The sequence below is a fragment of the Varanus komodoensis genome, unplaced genomic scaffold, assembly GCF_004798865.1.
Source record: "Varanus komodoensis strain SLA01 unplaced genomic scaffold, ASM479886v1 scaffold19, whole genome shotgun sequence".
NCBI lineage: Eukaryota > Metazoa > Chordata > Lepidosauria > Squamata > Varanidae > Varanus > Varanus komodoensis.
Genome location: NW_025335550.1, coordinates 11,453,559 through 11,469,128, shown reverse-complemented (window position 1 = coordinate 11,469,128; position 15,570 = coordinate 11,453,559). Strand labels below are relative to the sequence as shown.

General features: G+C 60.1%; 4 protein-coding genes across 8 annotated transcripts in view; 3 read left to right on the top strand and 1 right to left on the bottom strand.

Annotated features, from left to right (window-relative positions):
- Positions 1-2,125, top strand: part of GALNS (galactosamine (N-acetyl)-6-sulfatase) — a 37,556-nt gene extending 35,431 nt beyond the window's left edge. For all 5 annotated transcript variants that reach the window (XM_044427888.1, XM_044427893.1, XM_044427890.1 and 2 more), the window contains one exon: positions 936-2,125. In XM_044427888.1, the coding sequence (XP_044283823.1) occupies positions 936-1,022 (87 nt within the window). In that variant the 3' untranslated portion in view covers positions 1,023-2,125. The remainder of the gene's footprint in view (positions 1-935) is intronic.
- Positions 2,126-2,707: 582 nt separating this feature from the next.
- On the top strand, positions 2,708-7,788 carry APRT (adenine phosphoribosyltransferase). The gene is made up of 5 exons (XM_044427895.1): positions 2,708-3,266; positions 4,631-4,734; positions 5,083-5,216; positions 5,411-5,489; positions 7,081-7,788. Exons 1-5 carry the CDS (start codon positions 3,139-3,141, stop codon positions 7,221-7,223), a joined length of 588 nt encoding a protein of 195 aa, XP_044283830.1. The 5' UTR covers positions 2,708-3,138; the 3' UTR covers positions 7,224-7,788.
- A 1,612-nt stretch (positions 7,789-9,400) lies between these two features.
- CDT1 (chromatin licensing and DNA replication factor 1) lies at positions 9,401-15,174 on the bottom strand. The gene is made up of 9 exons (XM_044428090.1): positions 15,090-15,174; positions 13,998-14,265; positions 13,173-13,367; positions 12,610-12,761; positions 12,204-12,289; positions 11,673-11,861; positions 11,344-11,475; positions 10,632-10,833; positions 9,401-10,078 (listed from the first exon to the last, which is right to left on the bottom strand). The coding sequence occupies exons 1-9, from the start codon at positions 15,172-15,174 to the stop codon at positions 9,915-9,917; spliced, it is 1,473 nt and encodes a 490-aa protein (XP_044284025.1). The 3' UTR covers positions 9,401-9,914.
- The window catches only part of PIEZO1 (piezo type mechanosensitive ion channel component 1), a 79,087-nt gene continuing 77,641 nt past the window's right edge, over positions 14,125-15,570 (top strand). Inside the window, exon 1 of the mRNA XM_044428089.1 lies at positions 14,125-14,988. The gene's annotated coding sequence lies outside the window, so the exon portion shown is untranslated. The remainder of the gene's footprint in view (positions 14,989-15,570) is intronic.

Below are 15,570 nucleotides of genomic sequence, written 5' to 3'. Positions count from 1 at the left end.
ACGAAGGCTGGGAGCTCCGGGAAAGGAGGCGGCAAAGACCCAGCGGTCCCAGCAGACAGGGCTGGCCGGGCGGCCTCGTCCCTCCGCTGCAGCCAGGCGGAATGGCTGCCAACAGAAGGGAACGCCGGGAGCGGGCCAGTCCATCTGCTCCGAAGTTATGGGATGGGGGAAGGCTTGAGGAATTGTGTTACGGGCCCCTCCGCCTCTGTAGCCGTTTCTCCCTGCAGAGAAACCCAGCCCCGCCAGCGCAGGTCACAGAACAAACCGGAGCCAAGGCGCTGCTGCCACTGAGCGGGACGGGAGAGAATCGGGGAAGGCCGTGGTTTGGATCTGCCCCCTGGCAGGAGCTCACCGGGTGCCTTTAAGCGCGCCACGCGGCCTCCACCCCAGCCGCCACGTCCACAGCACGAAGGTGGCAATGCTTCATTTCCAGGCTTCCTGGGAGAATTTGCGGGAAGCACTGCGACCGGTTGGGAGCACGAGGCGCGTGCGAAGGGCATGTGGGGCGGCAGCTGCACCACCCTCAGCCCACGCGGGCCGGGCCTCGCCGCTCCTCGGCGCCCGCACCCGGGGTGGGGTGCTCCGGGGAGGCGCAGCCGCCTGGTCGGAACCGGGGCTCGCGGGAGCATGTGTGCTCGTGCTGAGCGGCCCTCTGACCCCAGAGCACCAGCTCCCGCTGGAGTGGAGTGCGGGGTTCTCCCGGCTGCGTCCCGCAAGAGGGGAAAGCGGCCTGGGGGCATGGCCACTGCTCTGCCCTCAGGAGGCCTTGGCGCCCTCCTCAGCAGCCGCAGGGGCCAGATCAGGGGGCACAGAATGGCAGGGAGTGCTGCCTCCAGCCGGAGCAGGCAGGACTGGGTTGGGGGCAGACGGACCTGCTCGCAGGCAGCTCTCGCCTCCATTCAGCGCCTGACCAAGACTCTCTTTCTTTGGCACAGAACTGGGCTCCTCCAGGCTGCGAGAAAATGGGGAAGTGCTTGGTTCCTCCCAGCCCCGACCCGAAGAAGTGTGTTTGGCTGCACTGAGCATCTTCCAATACTTGACCCACTGCTGTAAAACTGGCTGGAGACACGTTGGATGCGTGGCAGGATGAGTCCCAGGAGGACTGCTTTTACCGACAGGCTCCCCACCGCCACCCCAGGGCCCCAGCAGTCGTCTTTGCACGTTCATCCTCGGGGACTGTGGGGCCAAGGCACAGCGGCCTCTGTTTATTCCAGGTATTCAGGCCGAAGAGCCTTCTTCGTCTTCCACAAGTCCTTGGGAATGAGCTCTTTGCTCCTGCCCTCCGCTCTTCCCACACGGGCTGCTCAAGGAACCTGCCACAAATTGGCTGCACAGCAGATGGGGAGAGAGGCGTCCGCTGGAGCTCAGAACCATCCGGGGCCCGAGGAGGTGGAGCGCCTTCGTGCCGTCGAGCGCCATTCAGGGCCGAGACCAAACGAGCGCTCGCCGGCCGTGGGGCAAGGCCTTCCTTTCCTTGGCCCTGCTGCCAGTGCGCGGAGTCGGTGGCCTCTGTCCGCTGGTCGTTTTCGTCAAGATAGCCAAACGGAGCCCCGGGTCCAGGGGCATTCCGGCTCCGATCACCAGTCCTGTGGGGCAAGCAAGCACTGGGAGAAGGCTGTCCCCTACCTCACTTCTGGCTTTGCGCCTCCTCTTCCAGCTTCCTTCCTGCCAGCTGCTTGTGACCAAGCAAAAGGGAGAGACACTCTCATCTTCAGCTTCCATGTTTGGTTGGCCCACTGCTGGAAACAGGATGCTGGGGCAGTCTTATGCCATGCCACCCTTCTCCAACTGGGTGCCCTCCAAATACTTTGGTCTGTGGCTCCATGCAGCCTGCACCCCTGTTCTCCTGTACGCAGCCCTCGCCGTTAATGGTCCTTTCAAGACTCAGCTCCAAAGGTACAGGTTTACGATGTGCCAAAGATTAACATGAAGGAACTGCCTTCTGCCACGTGTGCGTATTTCTAGTATGGTTATGACTTAATTATATACTTTTGAGATGTCATCTTTCAATAAGTGCTTCTCTTACGTTTATCATTTAACTGTGCTGTCTAATTGTATGACATGAAAGTCAGTATTATTACCTGCAATAGAAATGCAGTGCAATAATACAGTGTCTGATCCATAATGCGCCAAGTTTGTTTTATTGGAGCTCTCTCTTCAGTGGGGTGGTGGAACGAGTGCCGTACGCTTTAACCGCAGCGCTTTTCCATTTTGAGAAGCCGGGAAAGGCTAAGAGCAGGTCTGCTTCTCAGGTACACCGCACTAGAAGAATTGTGCTCGTCCCGTCCAGATTTTTGGCTGGGTTTCGGGGCCTGCGTGGTTTCGTTGTCGCCGGGGGCAGGCAGCTGGAGTGCCCTGAGCGAGCCGTCTTCTCCACCCAGCTCCGCTCCGTCCGTCGCGCGCAGGGGTGCGTGGAAGAGCAAGCCAAGCGGGGCAAGCTCCTCGCCCACCCCGACCAGGAGCTGCCTTCTCCCGAGGCCTGGGCAGGGGCGGAGGCGCTGGCGGGACCACACTTGAGTTGGCGGTGGAAGCAGGACCTCCCCTCTGCCCTTCCGTCCCTGCCCTGTCCCCAGGGAGGGAAGTGCTGGAAATCCTCTGTGTTCCAACGGAAAACTGTGCGCTCAGTCAGTGTTTGTTTCCCTGGTTGCTAAGGAGCAGCTGCTGGGGAACGGATGCTGCTGCTGCTGCTGCTGCTGGTGGAAATAATTCGCCTTCTGGACAGACCCGCTCTGCGAAGGGGCAGCTGTGAAGATCGCCCGCCCGGTGACCTGCCGCTTCGCCGTCCTCCCGTTTTGCCCAGCGAATAACTTTCTGAGAAGTGCAAATCCGTCCGAGTGGGTGGGAGCTTCGCTCCAGGGGGCCAAGCGCGGCTGCGGGAGGACGCGAGCGCCCCAACCAGCTGCAGCCGACTGGTTGCCGGACCCGAAGAAACCCCGGGGAGGCGGGCTGCCCCGGAGACGGCTCGCCGGTTGCAGGGCTCGCCGCGGCGCCCCCTCGCCAGCCCGGCTTCGCACGGCCCCGGGGTTGCGCAGGCGCGCCGGAGAGAACGGCCGACCCGGCTCCCCCGCGCTCCGCGGGACGGTGGTTCCTTCCGGAGCGCGCCCCTCGTTCTCCGCCCAGTGGCCTCTCCCGCCGCGCATGCGCGGCAGTGCTGCCCCGAGGAGCGCGGCTCGAGCCATGAGTGCGGAGCGGGAGCAGCGGCTGCGCCTGGTCCGCGAGCGGATCCGCGACTTCCCGGACTTCCCCTCGCCGGGGGTCATCTTCCGGTAAGCCGCGCGGCCCGGCCCCGGCGGGGCGCCTGAGCGCGTGCAGAGGGCAGTGTCCGCGTGCGGCGAGGCCTCGAGGAGCTCAGTGTCGCCCCGGGGAAAGGCAGAGAGCGGCGGGGAGGCGGCCCGCCGACGTCCCAGCCTTTCTGGGGACCGGGAGCGGAACTGGCGCTCTTCGCATGCTCGGGGAGCTCTTCTCGCGGGTCCTCGCCCCGAGGAGGAGGCAGTAGCGAGGCGGGAGAGTTGCCCGCGAAGGGAGCGGCGGGCCGTCGTTGCGCAGCTCCCGCGTTTCGCCTACGTCTGCAAGAACTGGCGCCCGGGTTGGCGGCGGCAGCTCCCCTCCTCCACAGGGCCGGGCTGCCCTCGACCGGGTGCGCCCCCCGTGGCTGGGGACGGTGGGGGTTGTAGTCAGGACATCTCTAGGGCAGCGGGCCTGGGGGAACCTCCGTTAATTGACCCCCGGGAGCGGCGGGGGAGCGGGGAGTCCGCATCGCAAGGCGGCCCGTTCCTCCCGCGCTCGCCCCCTCCTCCCTCGCCCAGTTCCGCATCAGCCTTAAAAGAGCTGCGGCGGGACTTCCTTCTGAGCCAGCACGGCTGGTGACTGTGGCTGCTGGGGGTCGCAGTTCAGGCGCCGCAGAGGGCGAAGGGTCCGGGAGCGCCGCGCGTGGTGGATCCGCCGGGCCCTAGCGAAGTGCCTGGGCGGGTTTGGGCCGCGCGTTTCTTAACGGCGCCGCTTTAAGGGAGCGGCAAACCCCTTTTCCGAGCGGAGGCCTGTCCTGGCCTGCGCGAGGGTGTCGCCTTGGGCGCAAAGCACGTGGCGGGGTTGCTTCATCCTCCGCGTGCTCTGGGCATCTGCGCTCGTTTGCTTGTGGAACTGAGTTACCCCTGGCATGGTCACACAGGAAGACGCCCCACGGTCAAATAATTAGTTGAAAGGGACGTGCTCCCAAGCAAGCATAGGATCCCCACCATAAGCATCCTGTGTGTCGACCGAGATTTTATACCAGAAATGCCGTATTTCGGCTGTTGCTCCCATAAGCAGCTCCGGCTGGATCCCCTCGACTCGGTTGGTGTGTGAAGCCCTGGAGACAAGCGAGGGCGCCAGCTCCCCTGACACACGAGCACCTCGGCCGTGGTCTTCCAGGCTCCTTCGGGCCCCGTGGCACGGACCACGAGCAGGGATCCGTGCCCTGCAACTCTTCCTGGAAGGCCCCCTCACAAGCAGGCTGCATTTCAGCAGAGCAGCTCGGAAGTGCGAGTCGTGGGTTGTGGGACTCTGTGGTGGGAACGGCCCCTCCTGCTTCAGGTAGGGCGTGTATTTCCAGAGTCCTGAAACCCTGCTTTTGGCTCCTCTTTCCCGGTAGGGACATCAGCCAGCTCTTAAAGGACCCTCACGCATTCAAAGTTGCCATCGATCTGCTAGAAGAACACGTCAAAGCTGCACACCCGAAGATTGATTACATTGCAGGTCAGGTGGGGACCGACCTGCTTGCATTTGATCCAGATGTGCAGCTTGTGGGGAAAGAGCTGGATCTCTGGAAAGTTAGCGGGGCGGGAGCTCACGCCTGCAGTGATCGTTTCCCCTCCCCGCTGCTGCATCCTCCCCACTTTCCCCGAGTCTGTGGGAGCTGGGCTGCTTGCACCGTGCCTGGCAGGAAAGGATTGCAGAATCGCTTCTCACAGTTCCAGGCGGTTCACCAAGCCTTCTGTTTTAGCATTTAGATTTTGGCTCACGCAGTGGTGCTTTAGAAGCAAAAAGGTACCACTTTCATTTGCCCCTCACAGATCTTGTCCGTCTCACCCTTTCTTCCTCTAGGACTTGACTCCCGCGGCTTCTTGTTTGGACCAGTTTTGGCACACAGACTGGGGGTCGGGTTTGTGCTGGTCCGGAAAAAGGGGAAACTCCCAGGTCCTACAGAATCTGCTTCCTACACCCTTGAATATGGAAAGGTAATTTATTTGGGGGTGCAGGGAAGGCTGCCCCCGAAATCCCCCTGCAGGGGAGGGGAGCCTGGGTTGCAGTGATCCTTGCTTCAGCCATGGGAGGGGGGATGCCCTTTCGAGGGTACCGTGTCACATGGTCTCCGTGGCAGAATTGCCCCTTCAGGCAAGAGGAAAACCCGGCTTTCTTTTGCCCCCTGCAGGCCGAGCTCGAGGTCCAGAAAGATGCAGTGAATCCAGGTCAGAAAGTGATCTTGGTGGACGACTTGATCGCCACAGGAGGTGAGACGCAGGGCAAACCGCCGCGTGCGTTGGGTGGAGGATCCACGGCGGTTTCGGATCTAAGTCTTTCCGCATCTTATATTTCAAAATTGGGGGACCAACAACAGCTTCAGGGCACTCCTGAGTGCAGCTGACCAGGGGCACAGCCTTTCAAGAGAAGTTAGACTCCAGCCCCCATAATCCCCCAGCCAGCACCAGTTTGGAAGGCTGTGCTAGTCCCTTGAGCTGCTGGCCGTCCACCTTCCACTTTGAAGATCACGTCTGTATGCAAAATCTGTTCCCCACATGCCCTTTACCCTCAGACTTTTGGAGAATGCAAGCACTTGCGCTCTCTTTTGTGACATTTTGGCTGGCTTGAGGAAAATGCTAATGATGGATTCGAGCATTTTTCTTATGAGCCCCCATGGCTTCCTTTTCCCTTTTTGTCTTGGTGGAAGAGTATTCCTCATAAAATCAAATGCCAGCTAAATGGAATTTATGTGCATCCCCTATCTGCCCTTTGGGTTCCCACCAGAAGAGAGAATCTAATCTATTTAGATTAGATTCTACCAAGAGAGAGTCTACCAAGTCTACCAAAAGTCTACCCGAGAGGGACTTGGTAGATGTAGAGCGAGTTGGCCAACTTGTGGTCAGAACTGGATAATATTTCAAAAACTCCAAACTGCAAATGGGAAATGTTGAGTAATTGGGGAAGGGGGAAGGGCTCGCACAAACCTTTTTGGGTGTGGTGGCATGCAAACTTCACCAAGCTTTTAAAAAAACTATTTGCAGCAGGAAAGAGTTGTCTGAAACTGGGGTTTTAAATCTGAAGTATATATTTCCACAGTGCGAACCTCTGTACTGTATAGTTGGGCAAAGCTTTTACTTGGACCCACCAAAAATCCACAAAACCACGCAAGCTTTCAAATTCTCCAGTGCTGTTTTGTGCCCTTAGGGAAAGAGGATTGCTTGGCATGATCTGATACAAGCCACGCTGATCTTTGAGGCTGCAAATCCCCATTTTGAGACCAGGCTTAACCCAATACGTTTTGGCCATAACGCCTGGCCAAAGTACTGAACTTTTCTCCCTGCTCCCACCGCTTTTTGGGTCTGATGGAGAACTCACAATCTCTCTGTTTTTATAATAAGTTTTATTCAAAATAACCCTAAAACAAAGGAAAACTAAAAACAACATCAATCATCAGAGACATCGGACCTGCTGGGTCAGCCCCCACATTTTTTTCCATTTGTGATTACATAAAAACATATTTAAATCTATACGAAGTCCCGTTTCTCTAGCCAATAATAAAAAGAGTTCCAAGTTTGATAGAAACGAGAACTCACAATCTCAAACGATGTGGTGGAATTTGGCTTGGCCTTCAGATATTGCCCAACGGTGAATCCTGAATTTTTCTGTCCTCATGGGCCAGCGTGGCTAACTTGGGTTTTAAGAGCTTCCGCATCACATACTTGCCAACTGAACCTGCCAATATTTAAGCACTTCTAGACTGTTTTTCAGGTTTACCAGTAGAAAGTAGCGGTAGCCGCCCAACGGTGGCAGCCTCCCTTCCCTTCCCTGCCTTGCCCACACGCCTCTTGCTTTCTCTGCCAGGGACCATGCGTGCTGCCTGCGAACTCATGACGAAGCTGCAGGCCACCGTGCTGGACTGCATCGTGCTGACGGAGCTGAGGTTTCTCAAAGGGGCGGAAGCGCTGAAACCGTTCCCCCTCTACTCTCTGCTGCAATACGACTGACACCAGGTGACCGGAGGCGACCTGCGTTGTTCAGGAGCACGAGGAGGAAACAGCCCGCGGCTAGCCTCCCGCCCACACGGTTGCTCGGCTTGCGTCGGCCACAGTGAGCTTGCCCCCGGAAGCTTTGTCCCCTCCCCTCCCCTCACCCAACCTTCGCTCTCTTAACCACATAGACAGGAACTGTTCTGGCAGACTTTGAGCTTCCAGAATTTCCAGAATCCAGTTAAGATGTAATGATTCCGATATCCCATGTGAGCTTTTCTCTCTTTGAAAGAGAACCAAACCAGCAAAGGAGCGCTCTCTCTGTTGGAGAAATTGCTTGGCCTCCTTACAGGGGGGAAGGCCAGCCCTCGGACTGCCAAGGGGAGAGAGAAGTCCCCGCACTGGAGCCCTGTTCTTGCTGTATTTCTTCCCTGGTTTTGCTCACAAAGCCTCCCAAAACACAACCAGCTTAGCGGGGGTGGGAGTCAACCAGCGTGCTTCTTGTTGCTGTTGGAGCAGGAGTACTCTGGCTCTTGGACCACAGAGAATGCAGATTAATAAACCTGGTGTAAGGCTGAATTTACTCTTGAAGCAACGGGGTGTCCCATCTGCTGCTGAGCCACTCGGCTTGGTCGGTCCCTCTGGGGGCAGCTGTGCTGCAGAAGGGCCTCGCTCCCTGCTGAGCCTCTGGATCGGGCAGAGCATCTCTGGGCGCCAGTCCGAGAGCGACCCTGCCGCCTCTGCTGCGCAAGGTGGAAGAGTTGCCATCCCGCCACCCTAAAAATGGCTCCCAACTAAAAAGCCACCACCTGAGACGCTGCTGTGTTGACTAGACCTTGCCAGAGGAAGTGCGAGCGTTTGCAGTTGCTAGAAAGGGGCTTGTGGGGGGTGGGGGGAGAGAGAGAGATCTGGCTTGAAGTCAGCAGGCCGTCATGTCCCAGAATGAGGTGGGGGGGGGATTTTGGGTCACGCAGCAGATGGACCCGCGCCTGTGCTGGGGTTGCCAGGACCTCTCGTTTTCCAAGCAAAAAAGCCGCGAAACAGATACTCTTCTGCTCCCCTTTGCTGTTGGCATGGATTATGCACCTGTGCCCGGAGGCCCTGGCCCGGAGTCGCTCCTTTCCCATCAATGCAGCAAGCCTCCTGCTGTTCTTCCCCATCCGGTGGTGTCAAATTCCTCAGTTGCTCCCCAGAGTTCATTAACGTGAGACTTAAAACTCCTTCCCAGTAGCAGAGTGCTCAGCTCTGAATAGGAGGTCGCAGAGAGACTTCCTCTGGGTGCAGAACGGGGTTGTGGGCACCGAAATAGCCTCCGCCCGGGCGGGCTTGGAAGGGGCTTCAGCCATCCAGTGCTGAGGCCGACTCGCCCAGTGCGGCAGCCGGGCAAGGGCTTGGGTTGCAGCGCAAGCCAGTCTCAACCTGGGCGTTATCCTTGGGATGAGCAAGCCAAGCCCAGGGGAGCCTGCCGACTGAACCGAACCTGCTGCAGGTGGCCAGCAGCCCACCACAAGCCAAAGCTGGAGTTCTGAAAAACACCTGGAGTCTCATCTCCACTATAACGTGAAGCGGCCAGATGCCGGGTCCAAGGCGGCCAGGATGCACAGCTGGCCTCCCTGCAGATCGCTAGAGGTACGCAGGAATGGGGAAGGACAGCTGCCTCTGCACTGGGGAGTCTGCCAAAAGGCAAGGCAAGCTGCTGCTTTTTACCTGGGGATGGGGAACCTGTGCTCTTGCTCCCCCTTTCATCTCCAAGGTGAAGGGGGAACAGAGGCAAACCATCCGGAAGAGCCAGTGCACTTGAGCTGAAAGTGCTTCCTGCCCGTGACTCAGCGGGGATGAAGCGTTTTAGCCTTTTAGAACAGGAAACGAATTGTGCAGAGCCAGGGAAACGCCAAGAGGCCGTCCGGAACGGCCCAGTGATGGAGGCCAGCGGGGCAAAGCCAGAGCAGGCCGTCGGCCTTGGGTTCGACATCCATTTGGCGAGCGGATCGTTGCAGTAGTGGGGGAGAACCGGCACTGTTCTTTCAGCCTGGAAAAGCTTTTCGGTGGGAGATCGCGGAGGGAACCAGGCACCGCTGCCTGCAGTCCCTTTCCTCTCGCTGACCCCACCCAGAAGGACGCCTGTGGGTCGGCCCTTTCACCGCAGCCCCTGGGAGTGTGACAGGCTTGTCCTAGGAAGAACCACACCTTCAGACTCCCACCTGTAAAGTTTTAATGCCAAACATCATATTCAAGTCACATTTTAAAATAGAACCAATCTGCTTTTTGAATTAAAATGTACTTTTCATCCCCTTGCCACAAGAAACCTGTGAAAAACCCGAAGGAAGCACAGCCCAGCACCTCGCCGCTCTGCCCAGAATGAGACCGCTCGCATCGTGCAAAAGGCAGGCAGGGACGGCGTGGTCTGGCAGGGCCCGTCCTGACGGCTGTTCAGCCTGCAAGGGGCAGGATGCTGGTCCTTGGGAGCTCGGCTGTGGGTCGCGCGTGCTGCCCCCGTGTGGCCGTGGCGCCAGCTGTTCACCAGCAGGGCCAAAAGGAGAATAGCAAGCAAAGCCTTAAAAAGCAGTCCGTGTGTTCCCAGTGCTGGGTGCCTCCAACTGGAAGAGGAGAACAAGCAGCTACACAAATCTCATCCAGAAGAGCCTTTGCCAAGGAGGACCTGGGTGCGGAGGGCCTCGCGGGGCCAAGCGGCCCTCCTGGGCGGGGGCGTCACAGCCTCTCCTCTTCCCGTATCCGCGTGGCCAGCCTCTCGGTGATGAGGTTCAGGTCCGTGTTTCTGTCCAGCTTGATGTACGTCTCCTGCCGGATGGGGAGGATGCTGACCCAGTCCGGAAGCAGCTCTGCGAAGAGGCGCAGGTGCTTCTCCATCTCTCCTGCCAGGACAAGGGGGGGGACGGTCAGCACCGGCTCCAGAGCCCCTTCTTGTGCCACCCGGCCCGTTCCTGCCCCCGTTACGCCGGCTCCGGTTGTGCCGCTTATAATCCTAGGCTATCACAACACAACAGGAAGGAAACACCCAGGCTATCGCAGAGAAAAGCAAAGCAAATCTAGGGGAAGCACTGATTTCAAGTCTGCCAAACTGAAATTCAGCTCATTTCCTAGGACTGACTCGCCAGCTTCCCATAAGCGCCAGGTAAGGAAAATGGCAGGAAGCACAGGGCTCAACGCTCATTTTCCAGCTTCTCCAGTGCAACCGCTCGGAACCCTGCGGCCGCTCCAAACCCCACTTTAGATTTGGGGATAGTTGGGGAAGAAGCAAACCCAGCCGGGCCGACGGGGCACGCGGGCGACGGAATGCAGGGGCGAGCGCAAGGCAGGGCGTCCGCCCCTCCGCTGGGTCCCTGCGTGGGGTTTCCCCACGGCGGCGGCTGGCCCTTGGACCGGCGCTCCTGCGCTGGGCGGCCCGCTGCCCCCCCCCCCACTCACCCGGCGTCATGAGGGCCCGGCAGCTGGCCACCATGCGCTGGCCCGCCACCTCCAGCGGGAGCGCCGGCTTCTTCTCCGCAACGAAGACGCTGCGCAGGACCCGCGCCATCTCGGGCAGGCGGCCCAGCATGTCCAGCCGCCGCTCCTGCTCCGGGTCCCGCGTCATGAGTGCCTGCAGCTTCTGCGCTTCCTTGGCTCGGATCTGAGGGGAGAGGCGGGCGGGGCTGAGTGTGCTGCCCACCCGGGCAGGATGTGGCCCCCAGCGCCAAGCCGGCACTGTCCTAAGGCTGAAGCGGCAGCCGGCGTGAGACACGGCTACGTGCCGGCCCGTTCCCCGGGCCGGAGGAGTGTCTGCTGGGCCACAAGGAAGGTTTTTCGGGGTCCGGGAAGCCTGGGAGACCCCCGCCCACCCAGCCACTCTGGGTGGTTCTGCACGAACAGGGTGCCGGCATCGCTTGGAAAAGGGGGTTCCTTGTCACTCCAGGGGAGTCTGGAGTCGAACCGAGGGCACAGCAGGCTGCCTGCCAGAACCCGGAGCGCCGGCTGTGGGGTCTTCGCACGCTCTGGTGGAAAAAGCAACACCTGACCTGCGCCCCGGGGCAGCTGCTCCTCTGCTCCGACGTCTGAGCGTCCTGCAGAAGGCCCGTTCGCTTCCGCAGCTGCAGGGGGCGCTGGAGAAAAGCGGGGACGGTGGGCGACGCACGGCACTCACCCTCTCCAGCAAGGACTGCGACACGCCTCTCAGGCTGTCGGGAGTGTCCGGCGGGGCCGGCCGGGGAGACGCGGGTGCGGGGGGGCTGCTTAGGGCGGTCCTCAGTGCCAGGTTGGTCAGGGCTTTTTCCATCTGTTGCAGAGGACACAGGAGGGAAGGTGGGGAGAGCAGTGAAGCAGGCAGAGTGCAGGACGGGGTCTTGGGAGGACCGGGTTCTAGTCCAGCTGCAGACCCTCAGCCTGACCACCCTCACTGCAGAACTAGCAAGGGGGCCGCCCGGCCGGCGTGCCCTCCCAGCCGGGAGGCCTTCGCCCCGGGCCACGGCGCACCTTGGGGGTCAGCATGCCGTGGGCCCTCGCCAGCATCTCCTGCGCCGTGGTAATCTTGTCCTCCTGGGGGGCCTGGGGCAGCGCGGCCGGGATGATGTCGGGCACGCCGTCCACGTTGAAGCGGGGGTGCCACCTGGTCAGCTTGTGCTCCGGGATCTCCATGGGGGGCTGCAGCGCAGCCAGGAAGGCCTGCAGGGGCACATGAAAGGCGTGTGGGGAGGGGGCCAGACTGTGCGTCGGAGGAGCTGCCTGGAGCCCGCTTTCAGTGGGAGGCAGGGCTGAAGGGGAGAGGCACGGGCACAAATACCGGCAAGCGCCCACCCCCTGCAACTCGCGGGGGGGGGGGCTTTTGTGCCATGCACAGGCTGGGGGTGGCCGAATCAAGCCCCCAGTGGGGCACGCTTGGCCCCAGGCCCTGCACTGGGCAGCTTACGGGGAATCTGTGCCACTTCCCCCAGTCCGCACTGGCCGGACAAGGAGTGGAAAGCAGACGCGGCCAGGAACCGGCGCACAGACGAGGGAGACGCGCACCTTGTGATGCTCCTTGACAATGTTCACCAGGTTCCTGCTGAACGTCTTCCGGCGCTCCATCAGGCGGGACGCCGACAGCTTCTCACCTGCAAGCACAGCAAAGCCCTGAGGCGAGGGCGAAGCCCGGCACCCTTCCAGTGGCCACGCCGTGGCTTCCAGCCCGCACGGGGGCTGCTTGTGGGGCTGCGAGGCCGTCGAGCGGAGGCAGGGCTCCCGGCTGCCCAGAATGACCAACCCTGGCTTGGCCGAGGCCCCGTCTTTGCTGGAGGGACTTCTCCCCCGGGGGCAGCTACGGCGCCGCGCCCAGGATGAGGGGCTCCAGGGCAGACTGGCCCGGAGATCAACATGGGTCACCCTGACCGAGGAGCCTCTCGCAATGCAGACTGTGGGGGTGCCAAGCACGTACCGGCCCCCAGCACAGGCTCGACGGTGAGCTGATAGGAGCGCCGCTGCGAGCCGCCGCCGCCGCCGAAAGTGGGAATGTTCTTCTCCTGACGCAGCGTGTAGGAGGCTGGGAACACCGCCTTGATCTGGCCCAGGTGCCGCTCCTCAAACTGCCTGCAGAAGGGCGAGAAACGCGGGCAGCCAAAATCAGCCTTCTGGAGGGAGGCAGCTGAACGTGCCTGTTGATCAGGGCAACATTCGCACCCAATTTTAATTTTTAGATGTGTATTATTTCAGTGTATTCTCTTGGTAAAGCGCTTAGAGACACAATCATATGCTTTTTCCACAGAAAAATCTGCGGAAATTTAGAGGAAAAATTTAACTTCCTCTAATCCTGGAGACAGGATGCAGCACAGTCCCATCCGTCGCCTCCAAGGGCTTCTGCCCCCCTTTCTAAAAACAACCCAAGCTGCGCATCAGGGCCTTAAAGGCGACTGGCAGCTAGACGGGCCAATGGCAGCTCTCTGCCAGCCTCTCTCAGATGCCCCTTTCCACAGTCCCCGCCGGAGAGGCAAGCAAGCTTACTTGCGTATCATGTCCTGGACGCCCTGCTTGACCTTGCTGAAGGTCGCTGCCTCCGAGCGGTTGAAAAGCACCCCCACGATGGTGTCCATGCTGCAGAACATCTCGGCCAGGACCCTGTACTGGTAGGGCAGCGTGAGCCCCGGGGGGGTGTCCTGGGCTAGGGCCTGGAAGCGCTGGTACGCCGGAGCCTTCTCCCTGGCAAAAGGAGAAAGGAAAGGGACGTGTAGCCAGGCCCCGGGAGCCACCTTGCGAGAAAGCTGCAGGAGCACAGCCCTCGTGGTCTTGTCCTCTTCTGCGGCCCAGACGGTGCCAGTGAAAAAGGACCGGCCTTTCTATCAAACCTGGCATGCTCTCTTTATTATTGGCTAGAGAAACGGGACTTCATACAGATTCAAATATCTTTTTAAGTTATCATAAATAGAAAAAATGTGGGGGCTGACACAGCAGGTCCGATGTTTCTGATGACTGATTTTGTTTGTAGTTTTTCTTTGTATTAGGATTTTGAATAAAACTTATTACAAAGAAAAATGATCAGCCATTTGCTGTCAGAATCCACACACAGGACAGATTGGTTTAAACTACGCTGACCCTATTGATGGGTTCTGTGGGGCAAACGGCCAACCTTTTGGATCACCAGACGCAGCACGCTAAGCTGATGGCTGGAGAATGCTGGGAACTGTAATCCAACCCATAGGAGGGGCACCGGGCCGGGGAAGGGCTGCTGTGTCCTAACTCTGCAACTGTTACAGGCCATCCAGCCTTCGAATTCGCTTCATACTCGTGGGCCTTTCCCGGAAGCAATACTTCAACCAGAGCTTTTCCCACCTGGCCTCGGCTGCAGGCTCCGGTTCCTTCGCAACCAGCGGGAGCTGAGAAACATCCGCCGGCTTCTCCTCCTCTTTGGACCTTTCCCTCTCGCGGATCTTGGCCTCCAGCAGCCGAACCTGCTTCAGCCTGTTCTGAAGATCTCCACCTGTCTCTGAGGCACTAGCCGGGAGCTGGGCTTTCTTCACCAGCGCGTTGATCTTCCCCAGGCGGCCCCTCAGCTCTGCAAGCGTCTCCTTGGAGGACCCCTGCTTGGAAGGAAGCAAGGCTCAGCTAGGGAGAGACCCCATGATCTGCCTCACCGAACAGTGGACTGGATTTCTAGTGGATAAGTGAAGTTAAAAAGCCTTGAACGGGGTGGAGAGCCCATGGCTCCCAGGTAGCGTGGCTGATGGTTGGGGATAAAAAGCACTGGAATTCAACATCCGGAAGACCGCAATTGCCTCTCCCTGGCTTGGTGGGACTTCTTGGGCCACCCCCCTTAGCCCTCCTTCTGCATTCCACTGGCTGCAATGGCACATCTTTCTTTGCATTTAATTGTTGAATTAATGGAAGGCACGGGACCTTGGGCAACTTAAAAGTAAAGCGAAAGATGCATTCCCTCGGCGACACGCTGCAGAAGCCTCCCCGTGACTGTCACGCACACTCGACAATTTTCCACGGTTACTTTTAACATGCATCTCCTGGACAAGCCGCCCCGAACTGTTCCATGAGGATCAAAGCGGTAATGAAGCCGCCTTAAAGAACGAGGGTTTGATCTTCACACCCCCCCAGAGGCACCGAGCGGCTAAATGCAGGCGTGTGCCAGCTTACCGCGCATGGGAACACCGCGGTGGAATGTGCGCGCTTAATGCCAAGGGGCCCAAAGCTCAGTCTGTGGCACCTCTGTTTCGAAATGAATCGTGAAGGAGGCGAGGGGGGAAAACCCTTCTTGGCTTGGAACCCTGGAAGGTTGCGGGCAATCCGAGTAAATACTGGATTAAGCGAAAAGGTAGGCTAGCCCTGTCCAGGGGAGCGTTTTCTGCGCAAAGAGCGTCCCTTTGGCAAAGGCGAGACGAATGGCCTCGCGCCTCGGTGCAAGGAGCCGCTCACCCAGGGCGAGCAGAACCCCGTCCCCGGCGAGCCGCTGGACTGAGAGGGTCCTGCAGCTCCCGCCCGGCCCCGGGCCCTCCTCCATCCTCGCCTTTCCAGTCCGAACGCACACGCGGCCTGACAGCGCCGGAGCCAGGCGCGGGCGCGCCTCCCACCCCGAAAACGGCGACTTCTCTGCGGCGAGGGAGCCGGATACCCACGGCGGTGACGCAAGCGGCGGCTCGGGGGGGGGGGCTTGTGGGGCCGGGCCGGCACCTTCCCTAGGATGCCCCGAGGCGGCAGCAGCGATGCAGCGCGGGGCCGCGGCTCTGCAAGCCTGACCCGGCCCTCCGGCACGGCGGCCCCCTGCCGCATCCCGCTCTCGGCCGCGGCGCTGCGGGCCCCGCTCGCCCCATCCTTGGCCGGCTCATCGAGATCGGGGGGGCCGCGGGTTCGCCATCCGCGAGAGCGGAGCGCTCGCTCACCCGCCGGCGGCGGCGCC

Excerpts from the sequence above, each read along its gene's own strand:
- APRT (XM_044427895.1), top strand. The coding sequence starts at position 3,139 with ATGCGCGGCAGTGCTGCCCCGAGGAGCGCGGCTCGAGCCATGAGTGCG. Across the intron at positions 3,267-4,630 it reads TCGCCGGGGGTCATCTTCCG|GGACATCAGCCAGCTCTTAA; the intron begins GTAAGCCGCGCG and ends CTTTCCCGGTAG. Across the intron at positions 5,217-5,410 it reads ACACCCTTGAATATGGAAAG|GCCGAGCTCGAGGTCCAGAA; the intron begins GTAATTTATTTG and ends TGCCCCCTGCAG.
- CDT1 (XM_044428090.1), bottom strand. The coding sequence starts at position 15,174 with ATGGAGGAGGGCCCGGGGCCGGGCGGGAGCTGCAGGACCCTCTCAGTC. Across the intron at positions 12,290-12,609 it reads CGAGCCTGTGCTGGGGGCCG|GTGAGAAGCTGTCGGCGTCC; the intron begins GTACGTGCTTGG and ends CTGTGCTTGCAG. Across the intron at positions 10,079-10,631 it reads CCGGGCCCTCATGACGCCGG|GAGAGATGGAGAAGCACCTG; the intron begins GTGAGTGGGGGG and ends TTGTCCTGGCAG.